The 26,720-nt window shown below is 38.3% G+C and overlaps 1 protein-coding gene across 4 annotated transcripts in view; it reads right to left on the reverse strand.

Annotated features, from left to right (window-relative positions):
* Positions 1 to 17,288: 17,288 nt before the first annotated feature.
* Positions 17,289 to 26,720, reverse strand: part of LOC134211298 (serine/arginine repetitive matrix protein 1) — a 45,930-nt gene continuing 36,498 nt past the window's right edge. For all 4 annotated transcript variants that reach the window (XM_062688034.1, XM_062688035.1, XM_062688032.1 and 1 more), the window contains one exon: positions 17,289 to 19,452. In XM_062688034.1, coding sequence (XP_062544018.1) covers positions 17,814 to 19,452 — 1,639 coding nt within the window. In that variant the 3' untranslated portion in view covers positions 17,289 to 17,813. The remainder of the gene's footprint in view (positions 19,453 to 26,720) is intronic.

The following is a 26,720-nucleotide window of genomic DNA, read 5'->3' on the forward strand; positions in this document are numbered from 1 at the left end:
TCAACGATCATTTTAATTGAACGATATGGTGCGCCTAACTGTAGCTAATAGTGCTCGAATCAAATCTGTTTTGCTCAAGAAAATTAGTTGGGTGGGTATTATTACGTCAACCAAAGTCAGCAATAGAAACGAAAATATAATATCTGGAATTTCGGAAATAGATCTAATCTAGTACTGCATCAAGGTACCTCGTAGAGCAATTAGGGAAATTCGTTCTTTCCCTGCTAGACTGCTGAGAAGAACAGTTATAAAACGTAAAAGTTAAAAAGTGAAAAGTTACCTAAAATTTCTAAAAGTGGTTTTTGTAGATGATTCCAAGATGAACAAAAAGCGTATCATCTAGGAATACAAAGCTATAGTAAGCGAAGGAAGAGGAAAACGAAAAGTTTTGAGAAGAAAATAAGATTTCACGTGTCGGTGGTGTGTCGATATTGGGCTCGGCCATAACTGCCGAGTATTGGGAGGTTAGGTCTGGACTGGAAGGAAGCTCGGACGGTTCGCCTAGGTGTGTCTATCGCCTCGTGGCTGCGCGCCACTATAGGCCATCTAGAGTGCGTTGGCCATCGGAGAAAAGCTCGGCCTCGCGAATCCCACCTACAGTCATTCCGGTGGTTAACCTAGCGAGAGTTCTAGTAGGGGAAAGACCGCCACGCCAGCGAACTCGTCCCCGACTCACGTACCACTTGCTTCCTATCGGGTCAGCGAACCAGCTACAAAACGCTTCCCCATCAGATCCCGGAGGTTGGCATACCTCCGATCGTATCCAACCGCCCCTACGAAAACGTCGTCTCCATCACGGATAAAATCTTGCCGATCTCGAATCGAATGCATGTGCCGCTCGTCCAAATCGAATTTCATCCTTCATACTCCTTATGCTCAGCGACCGGGTCCCGGTGGACAGTGATAAGCGAGACCGTCATCACAGAGAAGGACTACAATCCACGTAGTGTCGGTGGAGACAATTCAATACCGCCGTAAAGGTCAGCGTGGTGATCGCCGTAGCATCGTTGGCGTCGCCGACCTCTGCTTCTATACGAGACCGAACTTCGGCTTGATCACCGATCCGTCGAACACATCCACCAACCAGCCGCTAGGCTACCTACATCGAGCCCATCTCATGATCACCGTGAACGTTGAAATCGTCGGCGACCTCCGCCACCCACCGCCGTAACCGACGAGCTGGTGTGCCGTAGGCCCAATCGAAACTGTAAGTACAGTGGACACATACTAATTGACAGTGAAAAGTGTTGTAGTGTAAATTAGAGAACCAAATTGTGAGGGAGAAAAGAGAACATGGCACGGATACTGATTAGAGAAGGTTGAATTTAGAGAACCGTGACGTCACGAAAGGTTAGGCTGTAGACATGAAGCTAGAAATAAATGAAGAACGACTTTGGAAAATTTTACAAATTTTGTTCTGAATCTTAAAGTAAGATGAAATTAAATGAGAGCTTTTAGTTTGCTTTTTGCCTAATAAACTCACTACGTTGGTTTTAAACTCTTGCGATTTTTTTTGCAATTTTAAGGAAAGGAACTGAAATAAGTTGGGAATTTGAGCTCTTGGGTTGGGACTTTAAGAAGGGTTTGGGAAGCGAATTGAAGTGTGGTCTTGCAGTGGAGTTAGAACTTGCTAGCTGGGCAGATCGAACCGTAGTTCTCGGCAGACGGCTAAGGCCGTCTGGCGCAAAGCCGAGAAAATTTGAAGGCTCCTGCAAGAGCACTCTTACAGTGGCGCCCAACTTTTAAAGGCTCGGCTCACGTAAAACAATAAAAATTGCATATGCTTTGGTTGACTTAATTTTACCAGGATAAATTCAGGGAAATTGATTTAAATAGACGTAAGGTTGTACATTTTTGGTTGGAGCACGTTAGAGTTTAGTTTATTTTGATTGAAATATAGAAGATTTTTTGGGTAGATATTTAGGATAGAGGTAGGTGAAAAAAAATTCATTTCTACAGTAAATTCAAGTTATACTTTTAATTATTACCTATTTTTTTGTTGAATTTTTAATTTTAGTTGTTGAAAAATAAGGAATAATATAAAAAATATCAATAGTCATGGCCCATGTAAGTTATATCAATGCTTTTGACTTAAGTGAAGTAGAATTAAGATATGAATTGAGAATCAGGAACGAATTACAAAATGAATCAGATCTACATAGAAGACAAAGATTGAAAGAGTGTTTCAAAATGGAGAACAATCAGCCAGTGCGTGTAACGGAAAATCTGTTTTTCGTTAATGAATGGCCTTTGGCTTCAAGGAAAATAGAGGAAATCGAAGAAGGGTTGAAAGGAGACATTCACATTAAGTGGATATCTCAACTACGTCACTGGAAGGAACGAATACATAGATCTAAAGTAGTAGATTTGGCTCAAGAAGAACAGAAACACGAAGTTTTAATGGCAATTAAGAATCTTATGACTCAATATAAGGAAACTGCAAAAAGGCTGATGAATTTGAGTGATTCGGAAGAAGGGAAATTGGAAGAAGCCGTGGGAGGATTGAGATTAAGCCAAAACTTTAGTCCAAAAAAACATACGCAAGAGAAGTTTGAAGGAGACATAAAATTTCATAGTAGCTTGACAAGAAATGCTCGGGGAGAGGGGAATAAAATCCAATATAACGAGAAGGAAAATCAAAAAACGGTAGGAGATATATTTAAAAAGATACCACAGATAAAAGGGCTTAATATAGGACTTGAAACTGCCAAGAGTATAATGCAAGAGAGAGAACTGAAGAGAGATGCAAAAAGGTTAGGTGCAATTCCGAAAGTTCAGAAGAAAGTAAAAGATAACCAAAAGGCTGAGGAAAAGATCAACAAACATAAGGAGCATAGGCGAAGTGGCAGAACTAAAAATATTCTTAAATCCTCATCGTCAGAAGATGAAAGTTCATCATTAGATTCTTTGAGTAGCTTGCTCTCATCAAGCTCGGACTCAGAAGAGTCATCGCCTTGCTATGGGGAGAGATTTCAATCTTCAAACCGCAGGGACGATCGAATGCACCACTATCGCCTTGATAGATGGGGAATTCAATTTAAGGGAATTCGCAAGGCTTGGAAGTTTCGGATTTCGTATTTCAGATAAACGAATTAATGGCAGCTGAACGAATCCCCAACGATCGTTTTTTGGATCAAGCCTACATACTTTTCACAGGGGAGGCCAGACGATGGTATTTTACCTACAAAAAGAAATATAAAACTTGGAATAGCTTTTCGAAGTATCTCTTGACTAGGTTTGGGGACCCTAACAAAGACAGAAAAATATTACAGGAAATTAAAGACAGGAAACAGAAAAAAGGAGAAGCGTTTGTTGCCTTTTGTTCAGAGATTGAAGGGATGTTTGAACGGATGACAAAACAATATTCAGAACGTAAGAGATTGAAGGTTTTGAGAAACAATATGCGTAGATGGTACAAGACTAAATTGACTTTCTACAAGATCAAAAATATTGCGCACCTTAACATGCTATGTCAGCAATTAGACAAGGATAGTGGTAGAATTTACTCTACAACTACACAAATTTTGCGAAAACATGTTAGAAATGTAGAAGCAAGTTCAAACGACTCATCATCATCATCGGACGAGGTTAAAATTTGCGCATATGAGGGAAGAAATAACCAACAGGGAAGGGAAAAATTGAAAGATCCCAACTCGAATGTAGCAATTTCCCTTACCACTCAGGATAGACCCAGACAACTGGAAACGTTGTGCTGGAATTGTAGAAAATACGGACATCGTTGGAGAGATTGTAAACAGGCAAAAGTTATTTTCTGTCATGCTTGTGGAACTCCAGGGGTAACATTTTTTACTTGCCCTAAAAAATCATGTGTGCTGCCTCAACAAAACCAAAAAAACGAAGTGATCGAAGAGAATTAATGGGGGATTCTTTTCTGGATAGATCTTCAAACCTCAAGGAAAAAACAATTTCAGAAGAAAAACAATGTATTTACGAATTGTATGTAGAAACTAACAAATGTCCGCATATTAAAATACAAATATTCAACTTAGAAATGGATGCACTCTTGGACTCGGGTGCGGAAATATCTGTAATGAATTCTATGGATTTAGTAATTAAACATAACTTCAAGTTGCATAAGTCAAAGCTTAAAGTGGATACCGCTGGGAAAACCAGCTACAATTGTTTAGGATTTGTAAATTTACCTATAACGTATAAAGGATTGACGAAAGTTATCCGTGTGTATATAGTTACACAGTTTTCCCAATCTCTAATATTAGGGATAAATTTTGGAAATCGTTTGACATTGTACCAGCCATGAAGGTGGGCAAGAACAAAGTGCAAATCATTAAATCCCTAACAGACTCTCACTTATTAAATGATCTATACTTTTTGGAAAATTACTTTTCAAAGGAAGACGAAATTATTGAAGTGAAATTCAATAATTTTGTTTCGTCGGTAGAAGAAAACCCAATAGTGGAGGAGGACATGTCCTTAGATATTCCCACCTTAGACTTTGAATCGATTCCATTAGAAAACATTGAAACCGAGCACTTATTGAGTGACCAAGAACGATTGCAACTGTTAGAAGAAATTAAACTTTTCGCAGTTTCAGAGGAAAATAAAATAGGCAGAACCTCAAAAATTGAACATGAAATCAAACTTATCCTGGAGAAGAACTGAAACCCTCTCCCATGTATAGATGTTCCCCATATACAAAAATATGTAGATGAGGAAATTGAAAGAATGATTGATATGGACGTTATTGATCCATGCAATTCGGATTTCGCCAGTCCACTACTTCCGATAAAAAAGTCAGATGGAAAGTTCAGAGTTTGTTTAGACTCTAGACGGGTAAATTCAGCCACAAAAAACGATGCCTACCCAATGCCAAATTTGCATGAAATTTTGCATAGGATTGAACGATCAAAATATTTCAGTGTAATTGACTTAAAAGAGGCATATTGGCAAATACCTCTTTCTGAGACCTCCCGGAACTTTACAGCATTTAAAACTCGGAAGGGCCTTTATCGGTTTAAGGTCATGCCTTTCGGGCTCAAAGGTGCCCCGTTTACGATGTCCAAACTCATGGATCTCGTACTAGGTTGTGACCTACAACCACATGTATGGGTATATTTGGATGATATTATCATCGCAACAAAAACCCTGAGTCAACATTTTAAGCTGATACGAGAAGTCATAAAGCGTTTAAGACAGGCTAATTTAACTATTAGCCTTAGCAAATCCAAATTTTGCCGCAAAAGCGTGAGATATTTAGGATATGTAGTATCAGCGCAAGGTATTTCCATTGATATGAAAAATACAGCCAATACTAGATTATCAATCTCCAAAAACAGTGAAGGACATAAGACGCTTGTTAGGCTTAGCGAATTTCTATCAGAAATTTATAAAAAATATAGTGATATAACGGCACCAATTTCGGATCTCCTAAAAAAGGATAAAACGAAAATTTCGTGGAGCATGGAAGCCGAAAAAGCTTTGGATCAGTTGAAAGCGGCTCTCATTAGTCCACCAATCCTAGCCAACCCCGATTTTAACCAGATATTCACAATTGAATCAGACGCATCCGATTTGGCAGTGGGAGCAGTCTTAACACAAGAACAGGAGGGAGAAAAGCGCATCATAGCCTACTTTAGTAAAAAGTTAAATTCGACTAGAAGGAAATATGCCGCAGTAGAGAAAGAATGCTTAGCTGTTTTGTGGGCAATCGAAGCATTCCGGAATTATGTAGAAGGGACACATTTCCGAGTGGTTACAGATGCTCGCAGCTTGGTGTGGTTATCCAAGGTGAGTGCCGACAAAGGTTCGGCGAAGCTTTGCAGATGGGCACTTAAACTCCAACAGTTTGATTTTTCAATAGAATATCGGAAAGGTCGAGATAACATAATGGCAGATTGCCTTCCAAGGTCTGTAAATGCAATTTCAAAAAAATGGGAAGATTTAGATTATAAAAGTTTAATCAATAAAATCAAAAATCAACCGAATGAATACAAAGATTTTAAAATAATAGATAACAAGATTTACAAATATGTAACAAATGAATCGAAAATTACAGATAGAAGATTTGATTGGAAGCTAGTACCGGTAAGAGACGAAAGGATGGAAATTATAATAAAAACCCATCAAGAAGCCCATTTAGGGTTTGAAAAAACCTTAGAGAAAATCAGAAGCAAATATTTTTGGCCACTCATGTACTCAGAAATAAAAAAAATATTGCACAAACTGCGTTATATGCAAAACCTCAAAATCTGACAATATTAACCACACGCCACCAATGGGGAAACAAAAGTTAGCCACCCAATCATGGCAAATCGTTGCAGTTGATTATGTGGGCCCTTTTCCACGGGCTAAAAAAACAGGCAACACTTGTTTATTGGTAATTACCGACATTTTCACAAAGCTTGTTATAATACAACCACTTAAAGAGGCCAAATCAAAGCAATTAGTGTTCTTTTTAGAGAATATGGTGTTTTTACTATTCGGAGTTCCCGAGATAGTGCTGTCAGACAACGGGACACAATTTGTGTCAAAAGAATTCAAAAATTTGTTGGAAAAATATGGGGTAACACAATGGCTTACTCCAGTCTACTTCCCGCGAGTGAATAATGCGGAAAGAACAAATAGAGTGATTACTTCAGCTATTAGGGCGCTAATAAAAAAAGAACAAAATATGTGGGATGAAAACATTTACAAGATTGCGAATGCAATCAATAATTCAACGCATGCCTCTAGTGGATTTTCACCTTATTTTGTGAATTTCGGGCGAAATCAAATAAGCTCAGGGATGGAATATGAAAATCTGCGGGACACAAACTCGGTACAGCCAGTTAAAGAAAAGGAACATGCTGATAAAATTCACAAAATACACGAAGAAGTGCGAAAGAATCTTAAAACCGCATACGATAAATATGCTAAATATTACAATTTACGTTCTGGAAAGCTTATCAAATTCGAAATCGGACAAAGGTACTCAGAAAAATCATTTCCTCTCGGATAAAAGCCAAGGGATTCAGTGCTAAGTTAGCTCCAAAATTTTCCGAAGCTATTATTAAGAGAAAAGTTGGTGACGTCTGCTACCAACTAGAAGACTTAAATGGGAAGGCTTTAGGATTGTATCACGTTTCACAATTAAAAAAAGTATAGAATCAAACAGGGTAAAGCTATGGAAGACAACACAACAATCTGAATAAATAGAGATAAAAATACGCAAAGTCGGTAGAATGAAAGAAAGAAATAAAGAATTAAAAAGCTATGTACAGAAACTATGTTGCAAAGATATGAACAACCGTAAAATACGAAAATCGGAAACACGGAAAAAAATAAAAGTTAAAATACAAAGAGAAAGCGGAAGTGGAAAAGCTTAATTAAAAAAAAATAAAATAAAAATTAAATACAATATTTGAAGATAAAATGCAAGGCTATGTAGATAGACAAAGAATCTTTATTCCATCTTAGCCATATACACACGATTTTCGGGAAAGCGTATAAACTAATCGAAAAGAAGGAAATTAGCAGGAACCCTGAAAAAAAAAGGGAAAAACTTTAAAAAAAATTTAAAACTTACCAAAAACCTCGAATACAAACATCATAAAGTCCAATTCGTGCTATAATAAAAACAAAAATGATAATTTGAAGGTCAACGAACCTCTACATCTTTTTGAGAAAGAGACATCGATGGTTGCAAAGAACAATAGAAATTCATTTGGGATATTTTCTAGAAGTTCAGTCGAACTAAAGAAGAAGAATACAAAAACGAAAAAAAAATTAGAATTGAATAAGTTAGAAAATTAAACAAGAAAAAAATAGGAGCTAAGAAAATTTAGGAAAAAAATATAGGAATTAGTCGAATGAACGAGAGTGAATGATACTTACGTTTTTGGAAAGTTTCCGTGGCACATTGCAAAAGACATTTTCACTCGAAAGAGTAGCAACATTTCAAATACGCACCAATCAAATTTACAACAGGTCATCTCTGATAGAGCGGTCCAAGCAGAATACCACACACCAAAATCAAAGTAAAGCAATAGCCTGGACTTTAAAAAAATAGAGAGCACCCGAGAGAGAAGGGATAAGAGAACGTTTGGTGTAGCAGATGTTGGGAAGTCCATCTATAGGAGATGGGATAGAAGCAGTAATATTTATATCATTTTTTCAGATCAGAATATGTACAAGTAGGTGCATTTTTCAGGTTTGAAATATGATTGTATGAATTCACTTAGGTGAGATGGTTGTCCAATAGATGTGTTGGAGTAGATAATAGCAAATCAGTTTCAATTTGATTTCGGGTCGGTACGGTCGGTTTAATGGAACACTCTCTCGGGATATAATAGTTGATTGGAATGATTAATTGTTTGGAAACGCATGCATTGTGAAGTGTAAAAATAGAAAAATTAGAATTAGGCAGTATTCGTGTTAGGAAAAAAAAATTCTCGAAGTGAAAAAAAAAATTATAGCCTTAATTTTTTTTTGGGATATGGGTGTGATGAAACGAACTTAATTCGTTTCGATAAGAAAACAAATTTCAATGTTGAAAAAAGGAATCAACGATCATTTTAATTGAACGATATGGTGCGCCTAACTGTAGCTAATAGTGCTCGAATCAAATCTGTTTTGCTCAAGAAAATTAGTTGGGTGGGTATTATTACGTCAACCAAAGTCAGCAATAGAAACGAAAATATAATATCTGGAATTTCGGAAATAGATCTAATCTAGTACTGCATCAAGGTACCTCGTAGAGCACCAGGGGAAATTCGTTCTTTCCCTGCTAGACTGCCGAGAAGATCAGTTATAAAACGTAAAAGTTAAAAGTGAAAAGTTACCTAAAATTTCTAAAAGTGGTTTTTTGTAGATGATTCCAAGATGAACAAAAAGCGTGAGTCGTGTGATTAAAACACTTGGATCATCTAGGAATACAAAGCTATAGTAAGCGAAGGAAGAGGAAAACGAAAAGTTTTGAGAAGAAAATAAGATTTCACGTGTCGGTGGTGTGTCGATATTGGGCTCGGCCATTACTGCCGAGTATTGGGAGGTTAGGTCTGGACTGGAAGGAAGCTCGGACGGTTCGCCTAGGTGTGTCTATCGCCTCGTGGCTGCGCGCCACTATAGGCCATCTAGAGTGCGTTGGCCATCGGAGAAAAGCTCGGCCTCGCGAATCCCACCTACAGTCATTCCGGTGGTTAACCTAGCGAGAGTTCTAGTAGGGGAAAGACCGCCACGCCAGCGAACTCGTCCCCGACTCACGTACCACTTGCTTCCTATCGGGTCAGCGAACCAGCTACAAAACGCTTCCCCCATCAGATCCCGAGGTTGGCATACCTCCGATCGTATCCAACCGCCCATACGAAAACGTCGTCTCCATCACGGATAAAACCTTGCCGATCTCAAATCGATTGCATGTGCCGCTCGTCCAGATCGAATTTCATCCTTCATACTCCTTATGCTCAGCGACCGGGTCCCGGTGGACAGTGATAAGCGAGACCGTCATCCGAGAGAACGACTACAATTCACGTAGTGTCGGTGGGATACAATTCAATACCACCGTAAAGGTCAACGTGGTGATCGCCATAGCATCGTTGACGTCGCCGACATCTGCCCCTATACGAGGCCGAGCTTCGAATTGCTAATCGAGCCGTCGACCACATCCACAATCCAGCCGCTGGGCTACCTAGCTCGAGCCCATCTCATGATCACCGTGAACGTTGAAATCGTCGGCGACCTCCACCACCCACCGCCGTAACCGACGAGCTGGTGTGCCGTAGGCCCAATCGAAACTGTAAGTACAGTGGACACATACTAATTGACAGTGAAAAGTGTTGTAGTGTAAATTAGAGAACCAAATTGTGAGGGAGAAAAGAGAACATGGCACGGATACTGATTAGAGAAGGTTGAATTTAGAGAACCGTGACGTCACGAAAGGTTAGGCTGTAGACATGAAGCTAGAAATAAATGAAGAACGACTTTGGAAAATTTTACAAATTTTGTTCTGAATCTCAAAGTAAGATGAAATTAAATGAGAGCTTTTAGTTTGCTTTTTGCCTAATAAACTCACTACGTTGGTTTTAAAACTCTTGCGAGATATTTTTTTGCAATTTTAAGGAAAGGAACTGAAATAAGTTGGGAATTTGAGCTCTTGGGTTGGGACTTTAAGAAGGGTTTGGGAAGCGAATTGAAGTGTGGTCTTGCAGTGGAGTTAGAACTTGCTAGCTGGGCAGATCGAACCGTAGTTCTCGGCAGACGGCTAAGGCCGTCTGGCGCAAAGCCGAGAAAATTTGAAGGCTCCTGCAAGAGCACTCTTACACATGTTTAAGTCCCTTGCTTTATAATTTCTATATTAAAGATATTGACAATTCTTTGGAAGGACAATGCACGCTGAGACAACTTGCAGATGATGCCGAGGTCTCTCTAAGAGGTCAATGTGCAGATGTCTTGCAAGGACCATTGCAAAGTACCCTAGATCAGAGGTTCCCAAACTGTGGGTCGCGACCCCCAGGGGGGTCGTGGGCTGTTCAGTGGTGGGTCGCAAAAGACAAATCTTAATTCATGACGTTGTTACTATTTTGTTCCACAAATCTATTCCATATTTTGAATTAGGATCTAACTAATGATTCGATGATTAAAGAACAACAAACCTGACGAGGTCAACGGCTTTTTTTGTTATACGATATTTGGGCAAGTAGAAAGAAGTCCTACACACTTAAAATAGATTTCGCTGTTCGGTAATTGTTTTGACGAAAAACACGGTAAACACAAAAAATTACAGTATGTTCGGTTAACGAGAATAATTTTACCGGAAATCGGTAACATTTTGCCGAACAATTTGTAATTTCAGAATGATTTGACAGAGTTCGGTATTTATACTTACAGTTCGTTCTGTAAAATCGAAGTATTGCCGTACATAGTAAATTTTGTACTTTACAGAATTTCGGTAAAGTGCTAATCTGTCAAACTGTCAAAATCATTTTTGTTCAATCATAAGCTAGATGTTGCTTCGAAACATTAAGAAACAGTCGACCACTTTTATAGGAATAAAAACAGGCATATTTCGTTCTTGATCGTTTAATTCGTTCATCAATGCAATTGCATTTTTCAGTTTCTTATTTTGGCAATGTAGTTCTTCTATAAAAGTTATGCGTCTTCTACATTTTTTCAAAACGGCACCTATTTACACGTAAGCAAAAATATTCTTCCCATGCTCAATGGCGTGAAATGTGTTTTGGTTGTTTCCTATGCAGAAGCCGTACTTGATTCTTGTTACATTAAATGATAAATAAAGAAAACAATTAAAAAAATCATGTTTTGAAACTACAAGTTGTTTTATTTGATAACCTTTGAAAGCATGAAAAATACATATATTTTAACTAATTCAAAAAGAAAAGAGAACCGAAACGTTCGGTAATTTCACTTTTCATATTACCGAACTGTACGGTACTTTTTGACAGATCATCACAAAATAAAAGTACCGAACGATCTGTAATTGTTTCTTTTACCGAACTGATTACCGTACGTTCAGCTGTTGAAAGTTCGGTAAAAAATTACCGTATACTGTAAAATATTCTAAGTGTGTAGTGATGAACTTTATTTATAATTTAAAAATCACTTTAATAAAGAAATAAAAAAAATCAAATCCAATCCAAATCTATTTCAAATCCAATCCAAATCTAATTCAAATCCAATCCTAATCAAATCGAAATCCAATTCAAATCCTAATCTGAATAAATTGTGGATTAGATGTGGACGAATGTTTGACAAATACAATGATGGAATATAAAACAATTTATTATAATTTGTCCAATCGAACGCGAACTCATTTTTATCTAATTTCACAAAATCAATGCATTTGGTACCTGGTGGGTCGCAAGCAATATGGGATTCTGCTAGGTGGGTCGCATATCCAAAAGTTTGGGAACCTCTGCCCTAGATAATCTGACTGTTTGGGCCAGACATTTATGGATCGAGTTTTCACCGCAAAAAAACTCATTTGGTTGTGTTTACTAGGAAGCGGTACCCTGCTCAACTGAAACTAAAGCTGTTGATTGATGACATGAACCAATCTTTATCTTCTAAATAACTTGGGGTCGTGTTTGATTCTAAATGTACCTGGAAACTCCATTTTGAGTATTTGATAGAAAAATGCCGGAAAAGGATCAATTTTCTACGTTCTATCTCCGGAACATGGTGGGGTGCTCACATGAGCCTGGAGGTGCTTGCTGGAGTCACTTCTTTAAAGCACCGTTACTGGGAGCTCTCACTAAGAATACTCATCAAATGTGGAACAAGTAACACACTTGTCCTAGGTAACTTCGAGAAAATGCTTGAACTGACTTGTCGTTCAAGATTCATTAGGCTTAGAGTTTATCTCAACTACATATCAACAGATCTTTGTCTTCCGTGTTATAATCCATCTCGAGTTCACTTCACCAAAGACAGTTTCTCAATTGAATACGATCTGTCCATGAAACACGCTATTCAAGGAATACCAGATCATCTTCGAGAAATATTCATTCCCTCACTTTTTTCCGAAAAAAATGAACATGTCAGTTGCAACAACAGATACTTCACTGATGGTTCCCACATTAACGAATCCACTGGTTTCGGTGTTTTCAAGTACGTTCAACCACCTTCCGAAAACTTCAGGAACCGTGTTCGGTTTATGTTGCTGAGCTGGCAGCAATTAACTTCGCTTTGGGTATAATTTCCAATCAGCCCGTAGACCATTATTTCATCTTCTCGAAGGTTCACTTTTCGGATCGACTGATGATCCGATATGCAGAGCAGATCGTTCGGCAAGTAAAAACATCGTACCTCTCCTCCTCTCTAATGCACGTGCACGGCCGCAACGATTATCTTTTCTACTATTTGTTATTTTTATGTAAATAAATATGTTTAAGCTTATTTTCTGGTATTGTATAGTTTAATATTCATACGACCGCCTTGATTTCCCTTTCAATGGTTCTGCCTTCTTTGTTTTGTCTCTACTACTAAGGTAAGTGTGATCACCCGAAGCAAGCAGTCGCCGACCCTGAGAATCCCAAATTAGGAGGTGAGCTAGTTAGGGGCGTGCGGATGTCCACTGCCCAGGCGTAGGGACGTCACTGGCAGTATCAATATCTGTCCAGCTAGCGTTATTAAATGCATTCTTTACATCTAGTGTAATCACAGTTCACAGTTCCTTATACCTCTTCTATTCAAACCACGCGCTATCTTAGCCGTTTCCGTTACCGACCGAATTGCCTCAACGATAGAACGGCCTTGATAAGCAACCAGCACACACCGTATAATCCGTCAATCTATTCAGGATCACCTTCTCTAACAACTTACCAGTTGTGTCGAGTAGGCAAGTTGGTCCGTATGCCGAAGGCTCTCCCGGGGATTTCCCAGGCTTAGGCAATAGCACCAACTTTTGCCGTTTCCAACGATCTGGGAAGTTTCCTTCATCCAGGCAACGTTGGAGGCAGCTCCTGAACATATCTGGAGCGAAAAGAATCGCGTGCTTAAGGACCAGGTTAGGAATACAATCCGGCCATGGTGCCTTATTTAGCTTAAGTTTTCATGCAACGGCGATAAGCTCATCGTTAGTCACTAGTGGCACCACGTTCACTGACTCGTACGATCACTTCAACGATCCTGGCTAACATCTCCGGGGATTTCTCAGGATGTGTGCTGTTGGTCCTAGCCATCACAATCCTGTGTGCATCCCCCCATGGAGTATTATTGGCCATCCTACACAGCTCTTCAAAGCAGACTCTCTTACTACATTTGATTTCAAGACAAAATTTTCAAAACGAAGGTGAAGGTTTCCGCTACCTGTTGGTGGTGTTGGTTTGCGTGGGAGAGCTATCAGGTTCGTCAAATCGTCATTTGAATCTTTGTTTACAAAAGCAGATAAGTCGTTTTGAAAATTTTGTCTTGATTTCGTAGTTCAGAGCTCTGCTCGCTGTTTGGAACACCCGGCGTCTTTCTAGCCTGTCCGCTTCGGTTCTAGCACGTTGCAACCTTCTTTTAGCTCTAAGACAGGTTCTGCGAAGATCAGCTATTGTGCTCGTCTACCAATGACCTCTAATCATTTTGGCAGTCTTGATAATTTTCACAATCATTTACAGCTTCAAGTCATCATAGCATAGAATATTCTGCATCCATCCGGAATCACTGTGAATAGTTCGTTGATGAAGAGCAGAAATAAAAGCGGGCCGAGGTTGCCAACACGAGTTATCTGCAGCTGTCTAAGGGTAGACACAATGAGTGGAGTGTCTAGACAAACACGATCAATTTGCCTCGCTAATGCTTGAAGGCATCAAATAAAGTGTGTTGCAAATAGATAGCATTTTTCTGCAGTGATATTGATGTACTGATCTCCCATGGTTATAGCTAGCACGATTGAATTGCTGCTTGGTTAACGGGCACCGTAATTTGCAGTACTGTCTAAGCGATTTTGATCGTATTCATTTGAGCTGTCGAAGGCGTGCATTACCTTACGGAGGCTTAGGGGCATGGCGATGAAGTGGGACAAATTCAGTTATGGTATCGAGCATGATGCTTGTAAAACGAGATACATCATAGTCGAGTCGATCTCAGCTGTAATTTCACTTGTCATAAGACGAGTTTGTACAATCCCATTTAATTCCACCACTTTATTGTACCTTGACAGATACGTATTTCGACCTCAACAGTAATGCCGTCTTCAGTGTCTCGTACTTGACTCGACTTGACTTGACTTGAAGTCGAGTCAAGTACGAGACACTGAAGACGGCCTTACTGTTGAGGTCGAAATACGTATCTGTCAAGGTACAATTAAGTGGTGGAATTAAATGGGATTGTACAAACTCGTCTTATGACAAGTGAAGACATTCCACTAGCTGTAATTTGCTTTTTTAAAGTCAAGGCGTGGCTCTTCGAGAAGCGCGATAAAAACCGGTTTGGAAGTGCATAGATCGATTTCTAAAGCGGGATGATCAGCATCTAAGTTAGACATAGCTTCAACTGCTTCTTGAATTGAGTACCCCTCGAGAGTGGTGTCATTTTTACTAACGCAAGAACCAGAAGACGATTGTTTTTATTGGTAATGCAATTTATTTGAGTCAGGCCGTGCAAGCTAAATCCATCAAGCAGAGCCTCACAAGCTTGAGTCGTTGATCCATTCAGCTACCTCCTCGGTCGCGATCGCGAACGACTCGGATATTCCCGAAGGCGGATATATCCTACTCCGACTAGAAGTTCCCTGATAGCGGGAGCTTCCCCGCAACAGGCCACGACGCCACGTTCTGCGTCGAGATTCCCAAATTGGACGCATAGTCAAATCACTCGCAATCCATTTCTCAGGCCAACGCTTCCACATGTGAATAGTACACTTTCACATTAAAGGAGCGTGAGTATTTAGAATGTCTGACGGTACAACCATAGTTGTACTTCGTTTATATCATTAGTTATGATCTGAGACGAGACCTGTAAAGACGGCTACTTTTTTCCTTGTTTTAACACTTTGTTCTTCTTTTCATCACAGTTGATCATCGATTCTTAACTGTTCCCTTGAATGTTTCATCTAAATCCCGGGTAGAATCTTCTGAGCACAATGCTCAGATCCACGTGCAATTCACGGATTTGTAAACCTTTTTTTTTAATTTTACTATCGGGAATAAAACACGTATTCATACTTACTTACTTACTTGATGGGCTACAGCTCTTCGATGAACCTACGCCGAATGGAGTATCCTTCTCTACTGGACTCGATCCTGGGCCAATCGCTTCCAGTCGCCCTGAACATTGAGCGCCCTCAGGTCCTCTTCAACTGCAAAAAGCCATCGTGTACGCGGCTTTCCACGAAGCCTGCGGTCTCTTCCGGGTTCTCTACTAAATATTATCTTCGCTTGACGTTCTTCCGGCATACGAACAACGTGACCAGCCCACCGTAGTCTGCCGTGTTGAATAAGTCCAATAATATCCAGCCTTTTATACACCTGGTACAATTCGTGATTCATGCGGCACCGCCAGATACCGTTCTCCTGTTTACCGCCGAGTATTGTCCGCAGCACCTTACGCTCAAACACTCCGAAAGCTCTCCGATCTGCCTCTTTTAACGTCCATGTTTCATGGCCGTAAAAGCCGCCGGAAGAATCAAAGTAGTATACAGCGCGAGTTTTGTTTTCGTTTGCAGACTACGGGACTTAAGCTGGTTTCGAAATCCGTAATAAGCCCTATTTGCAGCTGCAATACGCTTTTTCACCTCGCGGGTAACATCATTATCGCACGTTACTAATGTTCCAAAATACACAAATTCTTCTACCACTTCAAATTGTTCACCATCCAGCATAATTTCGATAATAATCGAGCATAATCGATATCGTCCGCAAATCCCAGGAACATATGCGATTTTGTGATAATGGTACCGCTTCTTTGCACACCAGCTCTCCTAATCGCTCCCTCGAGCGCTATATTGAACAGTAGATTCGAGAGTGCATCACCCTGCCTCAATCCATCTAAGGTAACAAATGACGTCGATATTTCATCCGCAACCCTTACACTTGATTTCGATCCGTCCAACGTTATACGAATCAGCCGTATCAGTTCGTCGGAAAACCATGTTCAATCATAATTTGCCATAATTCATTCCGTTTCACTGAATCGTACGCCGCCTTGAAATCAATAAACAGATGATGTGTCTGCAAGTTGTACTCCCGGAATTTATCAAGGATTTGTCTCAGGATTTGTCAAAACACGTATTCATAGCTGTTCAATATTAAGCTGTCCGGCTATTCTAAAATACTTTTCAAAGAGAAAAACAACATCATTCGGAATACTTTTTGAGGGATACCATACTTTCGCACAAAAAAGTGCTGGTTGCATCTGACAGCGCTTGCTGGTTTCAGATGAAGATACATTTTTTCCTCTTTGTAAGTCCCGTCGCAGGTTATGATATTTTCAAATAATAATGTTAGGGTGACCCTAAAAAAATCAATAAGTTTTTACAAGTGGCGGCGCACCGCGCAAGGGCGAACGAGGCACGTTAGAAACGGGCGCGAAACAGACAAAACTTGATTTTCTGGAAGAGAAAGCGCCGAGACCATAAAGAATAACGCACAACAGCTCTATGAAAAGTTGAATCGTTCACGTGGCGGCTTTGCGGACCCTCCGTAGAATGCGTGGATGGCGACCTGCAGCCATGAACCGAGTTGAATGGAGAAGACTTTTATGTACTGCGAGGGCCACTCCGGCATATCTCTGACATAATAGCTTCATGCAAACGAATTATGGATTATACGAAACAGTGATGAACAAAATGAGAACATCGGATATAACCGAATGAAAGACCAAAACGATATGTTTCTTCTGCACTTTTATTTATAGGACTTCTCAATATGCTTCATAACGCTTGTGATCTGCAATACAATAAATTTATGCAGTAGTTTTTTTTTTACTTGATGACTAATACAGATTCTAGATAGTTTACTCCAACAGTAAGCTGAATCAGTAATATTTTATGTTGTTTTACAAATATGCCAAATCAGTATTAAATACACAGGTAATTACGCACATTTAATTTAAAAAAAGAAAAATGAAACCAAATTAACAAGAACGTGATAAATATCTAATGAGATACTTATTTTGTCAATGGTGAAATGAATTATACTCAATCGGATATTGGAAAAAATGCGATAAAATTATTAGCATTATTTGTTTTTAATTGATATTACAATTATGTGATTTGAGGGGCAGTTCACTCAACTTAATATAGTAGGGACTTATGAAACAATTACAATATTGTTTTGTATCCTAAAATTTACGCAAATTAAACGTAAAATTTTTCCTTAATGCGATAAAACATGTTTCCATTAATAAGTGTCTCAATCTGAATTGCTCTGTTGTTTTTTCATTGATTTGAGAGCTCTCTCCCGTAACTGTTTTTCTAAATCATCATTTATGATGGGTCCTCCGCCACGTAGATCGTCATCATCATCATCCGAGGAGGAACTACTATCACGTTGCTTGCCCTTGCTCTTCTTATGTTTCTTGTGCTTCTTATGCTTTTTCGCATGTTTCTTGTGTTTCTTATGCTTTTTCTTCTTTACACTATCGGAGTCCGATGAGCTACCGTCTGAAGCATCCCGTTTTTTCTTGTCTTTACGTCGTTTCTTCTTCGATCGTTCAGTTTCCGAATCACTCGATGATGAGGAAGGAGCTTTCTCTATTTTCTTTGCTTTACTTTCTTTCGGTATTACTTTTTTCTCTTCAGTGTTCTTGGATTCCGAGCTTATCGTTCTTTTACGCTTATTGTTTTCTTCTCTGGCTTTTGCTGCGGCAGCAGCAGCAGCCGCATTTGCGGCAGCGGCCGCGGCTGCTGCAGCAGCTGCCGCCGCTGCCGCTTCTTTCTCCTTTTCTAGTTTCAAAGCATTCTTCCGACGTTCTTCTTGGAGAGCTGCTGCTGCCAAATCCTGTTTGGTAGGTTTCTTTGGTGGCTCTTCATCTTTGTCACTCTCGTCGGAAGAATCATCCTCACTGGAAGATGACGAACGTCTACGTTTTTTAGATTGCTTCTTTTTTATCTTTTTCTTTCGTGAGGTTTTTTCTTCTTCTTCGGATTCACTGCTGCTGTCAGTGGTTTCGCTATCGCTAGAATCTTTTTTGTTGCTGCTAGCTTTAACCTTGGCCTTAGATGGCATTGCTGGTTTTGACGCAGGTTTATCCTCTTTCTGTGTGGCAACGTTAGCAACAATAGTGACGCTATTCGGAACATTTCCAATGTTGGTGGTTGCTACAGCTGCTCGTTCATGAGGTTTCAGGAATGGCGAAGGAGTTCGCGATAAGCTTCTACTATATCTGGCTTTAATAATAGGTTTCTTCTCTTCAGCTTTGATTACTTCCTTCTTAGGTGGTTCAACCCGTCTTGGCGCTTCATGCTTTTTCGACGATTTTCTACTCTCTTCAACTTCAACAACAGGTTTCTTTTCCTTCGTAGGTTTAATTTCGGACAAGATTGGTGCACTTCCACCGTCATCCCAGAACTCACCTACGTCTAAGGTCATATCTTCCTCACTCATGTTCAACGATCCTTTTCTATCATTATCCCAATTACCACGGTTCTCGACTGGTCTTCGCCTAACATCAGACTGTTCACGGCTATTATCCCTATTACTGTTACTGTTGCTATTAGCAGTATTAGGACGAGTATTGCTACCTCGTCTATCATCGAATCTAGACGCCGGCGGGCCCATAGGTGCCCTCGCAGTAGCAGGTTGTTCGTCGGATCGACGCCATTGATTACCTTGGCGCTCTCTTGAAGAGCGTCTATTCCCGTGGTTGTAGTCACGCGACGGTGAGCTCTCACCACGCCTTGACGGTGCGAAGTTCCCACTACTATTACTCCCGCCACCACCGCCGGCGCCACGACCTCCGCGGGTGGGTGAACGGCGGCGACTGGCACCGCTATCGTTTCCGCTGGCATTACGACTAACGCTTCCAGCTCCGCTGCCGCTATATTTACCGCTGTAAAGAAAATACAAACAAGTTTTCAGTTAGAACGAGCAGGAGCAGAGGAACATACAATGTGCGAAATACGTTTGACTGATGTCAGTTATTGAAGTTAAAATTTACCGTTTGAACCTAAACGAAGATCTGGGAAAAATAGAAATTAGGAGGGACTCTTACAGTATGTATAGAAAAATAAATTATTGCCCTTGATTCATTTGTAACATGTTCCTACAGCTTTGGATATGTTACCCTGTGCAGGGTATACAATAAAACTTCTAGAGATGTGTTAATAATTTTTATATAATGTTGCTCTGATAATGAGTTGTCCATATTCGATTGAATGCTTATTTACTTGGAGTGATCATTGTTGATTTTTCTTCAACAAAAGGAATAGAAGAAAAATTTAAATTCATGTTTTAAAAAGTATAAAAATTCAACCGGTCAACCCAGAATCACAATTCTTATGCTAAAATAAGCCTCCTGTTAAATTTTCAGCTAATTCGGATACAATTTAGAGTGGCTCAAGTCAATTTAGTGTTTTTTTTCAATCTTAAAAAATAGTTAAAAAGAGATACATATAAACGCCAAAAAACATTTCAACAACATCTAAACGGAAGCTCTTTTTGTGCTCTGGGCATGGGCATGGGCAAAACGTGAACGGAACGAATCGCGATGTTCACAAGACTAGTAGAGCACACCAAAAACTTCCGTTGAGAGGTTGTTGCGATGATTTTTGGAGTTTATATCCTTTGTTAGATTTTTTTCAAAATTGAAAATAGCCCAAAAACACTGAATCGACTTGAGCCACCTCGAAATGTTATCTCAATTAGTTGAAAACTTTTGACAGAAGGCTTATTTTATCATAGGAATTGTGATTCTGGGCTGACCAGTTGAATTTTGATCCTTTTTGAAAACATGAATTAATAGCTCTAATATACTTATATAAATATAGCAGGGCTGGTAGCGATCAATGCCGCTCAAAATAGTGACTTTAGTGACCAAAGCTGACGAAAAAAGGGACCAAATAGTGACTTTCAGTTGCAGAAAAAGTGACCAAATACCGTGACATGCCCTATTACCGTGGGGTTAAGGACGTGTCCACAATAAATTCGCTATATAAAATTCAATTTGTAACAATCACCCTTGAAAACTATGTCGCTTTAATCAATATTAAATACATTTGAAGGGAAAAATATGTTTTGTACTTCAACTCATAAAAAAATGAAGAAAATAGTATTCGACATTTGACTTATGAATATGCCTAATACCGCGTACATTCCGAAGAAGATTCCAAATACCGCGCAGAAAATTGCCTAATACCGTGCCCTGTCAAACAAGCTCAAATGATGAGCTTAAGAGCACATTACAAAAAAATATGTAAATAATTGAATCATATACAAATTTCAATTAAATTATTAGGTCATACATACTAAAAACGTCATAAAAATTTACTATTTTACACAGATACCTACTGGGAAAAGAATCATTTCCTTGGGAAGTTAGCAATTTCTCAATATTGACGGTTTAAAAGCGTTTAATTAATTTTTCAAATAATTTACTTCACATTTATTTAGGTTTTAGATAGATGATATCCAATCGGGTGTCTAAGTAGATTTGAAGACAATGGGAGGATTTGTATTCAGATGAAAAATACTCTACCTTCATTTCTAGAGGAAACTGCATAGGAAAAATATTTACGCTTATAGTCTGTGGTAAATATCGCATAAATGATATTGTATTCGTATGTGCTAAACGACACAATAAAGACGATTTGTATGTTCATTAGATGTATAATATCTTCCAGTTTTCCAACAGAAGTTTCTCTTTGGGGAAGTATTAGAATAATACATATTGCAATATGTAATTCATCTGAATGATGCTTCCCAGTAATCCTACACATAAAATGTCGTAGATATTTAATATGAATATTTCAATACCTAAACGATATTGTCTAGTGGTCTATGTATTCAATGTGATGGTTACGTTTTGTTTTTCTGAGTATCAACTTCAAGGTATAGCCTAGTCACGGTATTAGGCACTACTGGCGAAGAAGATGGCCTAATACCGCGACAATTGTTTTGATCAATAAAAAAACAAGAAATTTAAATACCATTTCAGTACCCAGCTCATTTTTTATAGCTGTAAAACTGGGCCGAATGAGATATTGGAAGTAAATATCATTTGAAAATCAAGTTACATGACTTGGACATATAAACATAATTTTAATCGTTTTGCTAAGCGGATGCAAATTTTGGCTGGTCGAGCCATACATTTTCACATTTATTTTTTAGCGCCTAATTTACGTCACAAATACCCACAATAATAATTGGCTAACATTTCCTGATATATATTTGTGTATTTCACCAAATAATGTGATGTGTATGACAGACAGTACCTCTATATTCATAAATTTGGATAAAATCCACGGTATTAGGCAATGCGCGGAATTAGGGCAGGTCACGGTAGTGACTTTCAGTTTCAGTTGCAATTTCGATGAGACGAAATTAAGCGTTTTTGTGTCGAGGGAGATTTTTTTTTCGTAATTTGTGGCGGAAACCATCTTTCACTCACCACTCTCTCATAACGGACTCAGAAAAGAAACGAAAATCGTACATGCTAACTTTTGCCCTCTCTTTTTTACCCAAGGAAATTTTACTAAATATCAGTCAAAAGAAGGACTACTAAAAACTATGAGTCAAACGTTTCCGCCACTTTAAGTGAACGAAACATGGTTATTTATCACTCAAAAGACCTGTTTTTCTTCCCCGAAAAAATGACTTCTAGGCAAAAATCTCGTGAGAATGAGTGAAAATTACGATCACTGGATTAGCTGAACACCTACTTAAGAAAGATGCAGATTTAATTTGGTTTAGGGAGTTTTTGGAATTTATAGTTCAAAAGGAACATCAGTACGGATCGTTTTGGTAGAAAACGAAACAAAAATTATGAAAACCGTCGGGCTCGTCTTCAAATTCAAAAGTTATCAAAATATAACGAATATAACAAAATCTAAAAAAATCACGCTTTGAATCTTTTACATTTATGCTATTTTAAATGTATAAATTATCACCAAATTTATTTTGAAAAATTCCAAAATATTGATCAAAGTTGGGAGGGAAAAACGGCTTTTATTTTCTTATGTTCTTACAGCAAAATTAATTTGAGGATCCCTTACATATTTAAAGTATCGCCTTTCAATTCGAGCAGTACAATAATAGCACGGAGAAAAATATGTGGTAGAATCAACCTAATTCTGCTTCAAATCAACAATATTTTTGCATTGATTTATGAATAACAATATTTTTGGTTGATACAACCACAAATAGGGTTGAATCAACCATACGCGATAGTTGATTCAACTATCGGATATATTTGTTTCAACCATGCTTTTCAGCTGTCACTGTCAAATGTTACATCAGAAAACAAATATTTTTATGGTTGTTTTCACTTTCGAAAATGCTACGAAACTACTTTATCGACACTACGATGACATCAACAAAATAGGAAAATGTGACAGAAGCAGAATCGAACTAGTTACAAGGGGAGTAAGAGTCATCCGCCTTACCTCTGCTCCATACTTACTTCTTGTAGACAGAATGATTTATGTTGATCAGTTTCTACAGGTTTTTCATATTACGAAATAGTTGCCAGAACAACGATATTATTATTGTTTCAATCATGCGATGCAGGATTGAAACAACAATGATGTTCAATTGAAAGAAGCAATGAATCATCGTTGAATCAACAATGTTGAAGATTGGAACAACAATATGCACGTAGTTTGATGCAACAATCGAAATAGTTGTTTCAATCTTGCAAGATTCTTCTGCGTGAGAAGCAACTATCATTATTTCAATTTGAAAATAAATATTTTTATTTTACCAAAATATCACCGCTTTGTGATAAAACAATTTTCTGTTATAAAAAACTGATAAGCATGTTTGTTTTAGGTATGCACTAAATAACAAGCCTTGATAGTTGATGAACTATTGGTTTTCTTGAAGCACAAGGAAGAATATCTAAAATTGAAAAGATTATTCTTAACCGCCAAAAGTGCAATTGATAGGGGAGTCTGGGCAGGCTTGATCCACTTTTCTCATTTTCGATGTATCTCAGCGCATGCAATCTTCGAAAATGGCGAAACTTTATCCCCTGTATATAATATCTATATCCTTTCCCGTCAAAAATTGCATCTCGTTTTTTTTTTGTCACAATCGATTCTTTGGCTTATTTAAGGTCAACTTTCTCTCTCTTTCAACTCTCTCTCAAGCCTCTAACTATTTAAAAAATCCAAAACGCATTTAATGCTGCACTTCTGTCTGACAAAATTCACCCGCTGTTCGTTCAAAATCGTGCGAATGTTAGCCAAATCTTAAAAAAAACCCTCTTTAAATATTTTGTTTTTAATTTTAAAAATACTTAGAGGGTTCTTTCGGAAAGTTAACTTGAAATAAAATTAAGAATCGATTGAGCAAATTAAATTTTTGACGGGAAAGGTCAATTAGCTACTGGTGAAATGCCAATATTAGAGTAGCGAGTAAAATGGCTGGCGAAGTTTCAGAGCGATCATTTTTCCAAGATCCGTAATTTCCGCTATGAACAAAGCATCATCCGACTTATACATAAAGCTTCATTAAAAAATAGTCAATAGTTTCAAAATAGTTAAAAATAGTGACTTTTTGCGAGAAAAAGTGACTTTAGTGACTTGAGGTCGAAAAAAGAGACTTTTTAGTGACTTGCCCGAAAAAAGTGACCATGTCACTAAAAAGTTACCTGCTACCAGGCCTGATATAGGCTAGATGTACCAGTACCAGTCGTTGCACTAGTGCTTTATATGCGAAATGGCCAATCAAATCGCCACAAAACAAGTTCAGATCGCTAAAGCATATTCTAATGATACGATAACACCTTTGATCTCCTCCAAAACAAGCAAAGCATAATTGTGAAAATTGATTTGCTTAAATTTTGACGTCCTTTACACCAGTTGTCGCACTAGTGGTCTCTATTTGGCCAATCCCATAAGAAAACAGTATGATTTTCCAAATAAGGAACTGAAATGAAGAATAGTGCCACAACTGGTGCATGCGTTCCTTTTATGGATTATTCAATTTTGAGGATTACAAACAAATTTTATTGTGGTTTTCATAGCTGTTCTAAGGAGCAGGAAGTAAAACCTTTCGCTTGATATATAAAGTCGACTTATTTTATTATTAAAAAACTTTTACTTATTAAAAAAAACAGTTGTTCTTATGTATGGCGACAATTGGTACACCCACCCTATGAGAAAAATCTTATAAATTCAATAACTGCACATTAGAGACCACACATACATTTTATTTGATTATAGATTATATTTGTACTTCGCGTGGAGAGTGGTTATGTGTGCACTAATAAACATCATGAGTTAAATTAATGGATTTTTTCCATTGAGATTTGTGAAATTTTTGCAGTGTAGTATTATACGTTTGGCATAAGCTCATTTGGCATAAAGCCGTTTGGCATGAAGTCGTTTTGCATAATGGTCATTTGGCATTTGGAAAATGATCTTATTTTCAATAATCATATTCTATACCTAACTTAAAGCTGGACTTCAACATAGACTTCTTGATATTGAGTCAATGATGAAGGCAACGCATGCTTTCAAAAAAGGCCACCATCAACCCTTTTGCATCATCCTGAGCAATCGCGTAAATTAGAACCGTTTGAACCGTCGGAATTAGTAAATAATGGACCTGTGCGCCAAATTATTCTCGCCGTCGATTATTTTTTAACACGCCACGGAAGGTCTTTTACCAATACCAAGAAACTATAATACATTTTGTTAAAAAAAAGCATTTCAACTGATAAGTTAATCCTATCGGAAATACATATGTTCGGTCTAGTTTATATTACATTTTGCTACTTTTAAGTATGCAGAAATCATTGAAGACTATTCATAATTGATTTTAATACAAAAGTATGCTCGGTAAAAACATAAATATTTTCTTTAAGACTGCGTCTTATTTCCCTAGGTGAACACAAATAAAAAGTGAAATTGAATAATTTGCAAATCACGTTGATTACACAAGAAGATTTTGTTTGATAATCATTGAAATGTCACTTTTAAGTTTAATTTCAGTTTAATTCTCCAAATAGAGGATTTTCGGGAACTGCTCCTAAATTACTTAAAGAAACTCCTATCAGAATTTCTAAGTGTTTCGTTCTAAAATTATTTCATATTCAGATTTAAAAATTCAATTGTTTTGATTCGAAAACTCGAAACGATTTTTTTTAATTTCTTATAAACACTGTTTGAAAATGCTTCAAATTCTTTAATTTTTCATGGAATTTCTATTTGAGGTTATGAATTTCAGTCTTCTTGATCTCGAGCTTGAGCTTGATTGACTGCCCGTAGTTGCTACTCCATTATGACTAGATCAGCTGTTCTTACACAGAGAACCAACAGATGTTTACTTGGGACTAGCACTCATCTTCAATGTACAAGTACTGGTAATCTCATTTGTTAGGTCATACTGGCGCCTGCCACGTCAGAATGCAAGTCAATGTAGTGAAGCGATGATGTAATCACTCGCGCACTGTAAGCCGAATATACCTCTGCAGTTGCCACGAGTCCATAAGGAATTTATTGGAATTTTTGGGTTAGGTTCGAGAGGCAGTGGTTCGTCTTGGTTAACCGCCGAGATGCTTATGATATAGATCAGCGGTTCTCAACCTGGGGTACATGTACCCCTGGGGGTACCTTCGCTGGTCCCAGGGGGTACCTCGGACAAAAATACGTAATGGCGGACGTATTACAATGAGGGACCGACTGTTTACTTCGATGATATTTACTTCCAGGGTGCAGCAGCCGTAAAAATTGTAGATAACAACCTTCCGTGCGCCATGTTTACGGTACTCGTCACTGAGTAACAATACCGGCGTTTCTATCTGTGTTGTTAAATCTGCTACTCTATGTTTTGAGATTTCTCACAATTTTCACCATGAGCTCATGGAAGAATGGTAGTTGGAAATAATAAAATAAATAATAAAATGTATGGGAAAATCAGGTATTTTGCATATTTATGGAAAATTGTGGTGTTTTAGAAGAAAGTAGTGATAAGGAATGAAGTATGAGGTGAAAAGATTATCTCCTGCACTTATTGCACTGATTAGTAGTCTAATAGTGATGAAATTTCGATTTCACTACCACTGAAAAGACGCCATCTCTTGCATTAATCGTTTTGACTGGTACCTTATTACAGTCGAAACTTATTCTAAGCATTCACCCAGACAGCTCGAAGGCC

The sequence above is a fragment of the Armigeres subalbatus genome, chromosome 2 (assembly GCF_024139115.2).
Source record: "Armigeres subalbatus isolate Guangzhou_Male chromosome 2, GZ_Asu_2, whole genome shotgun sequence".
NCBI lineage: Eukaryota > Metazoa > Arthropoda > Insecta > Diptera > Culicidae > Armigeres > Armigeres subalbatus.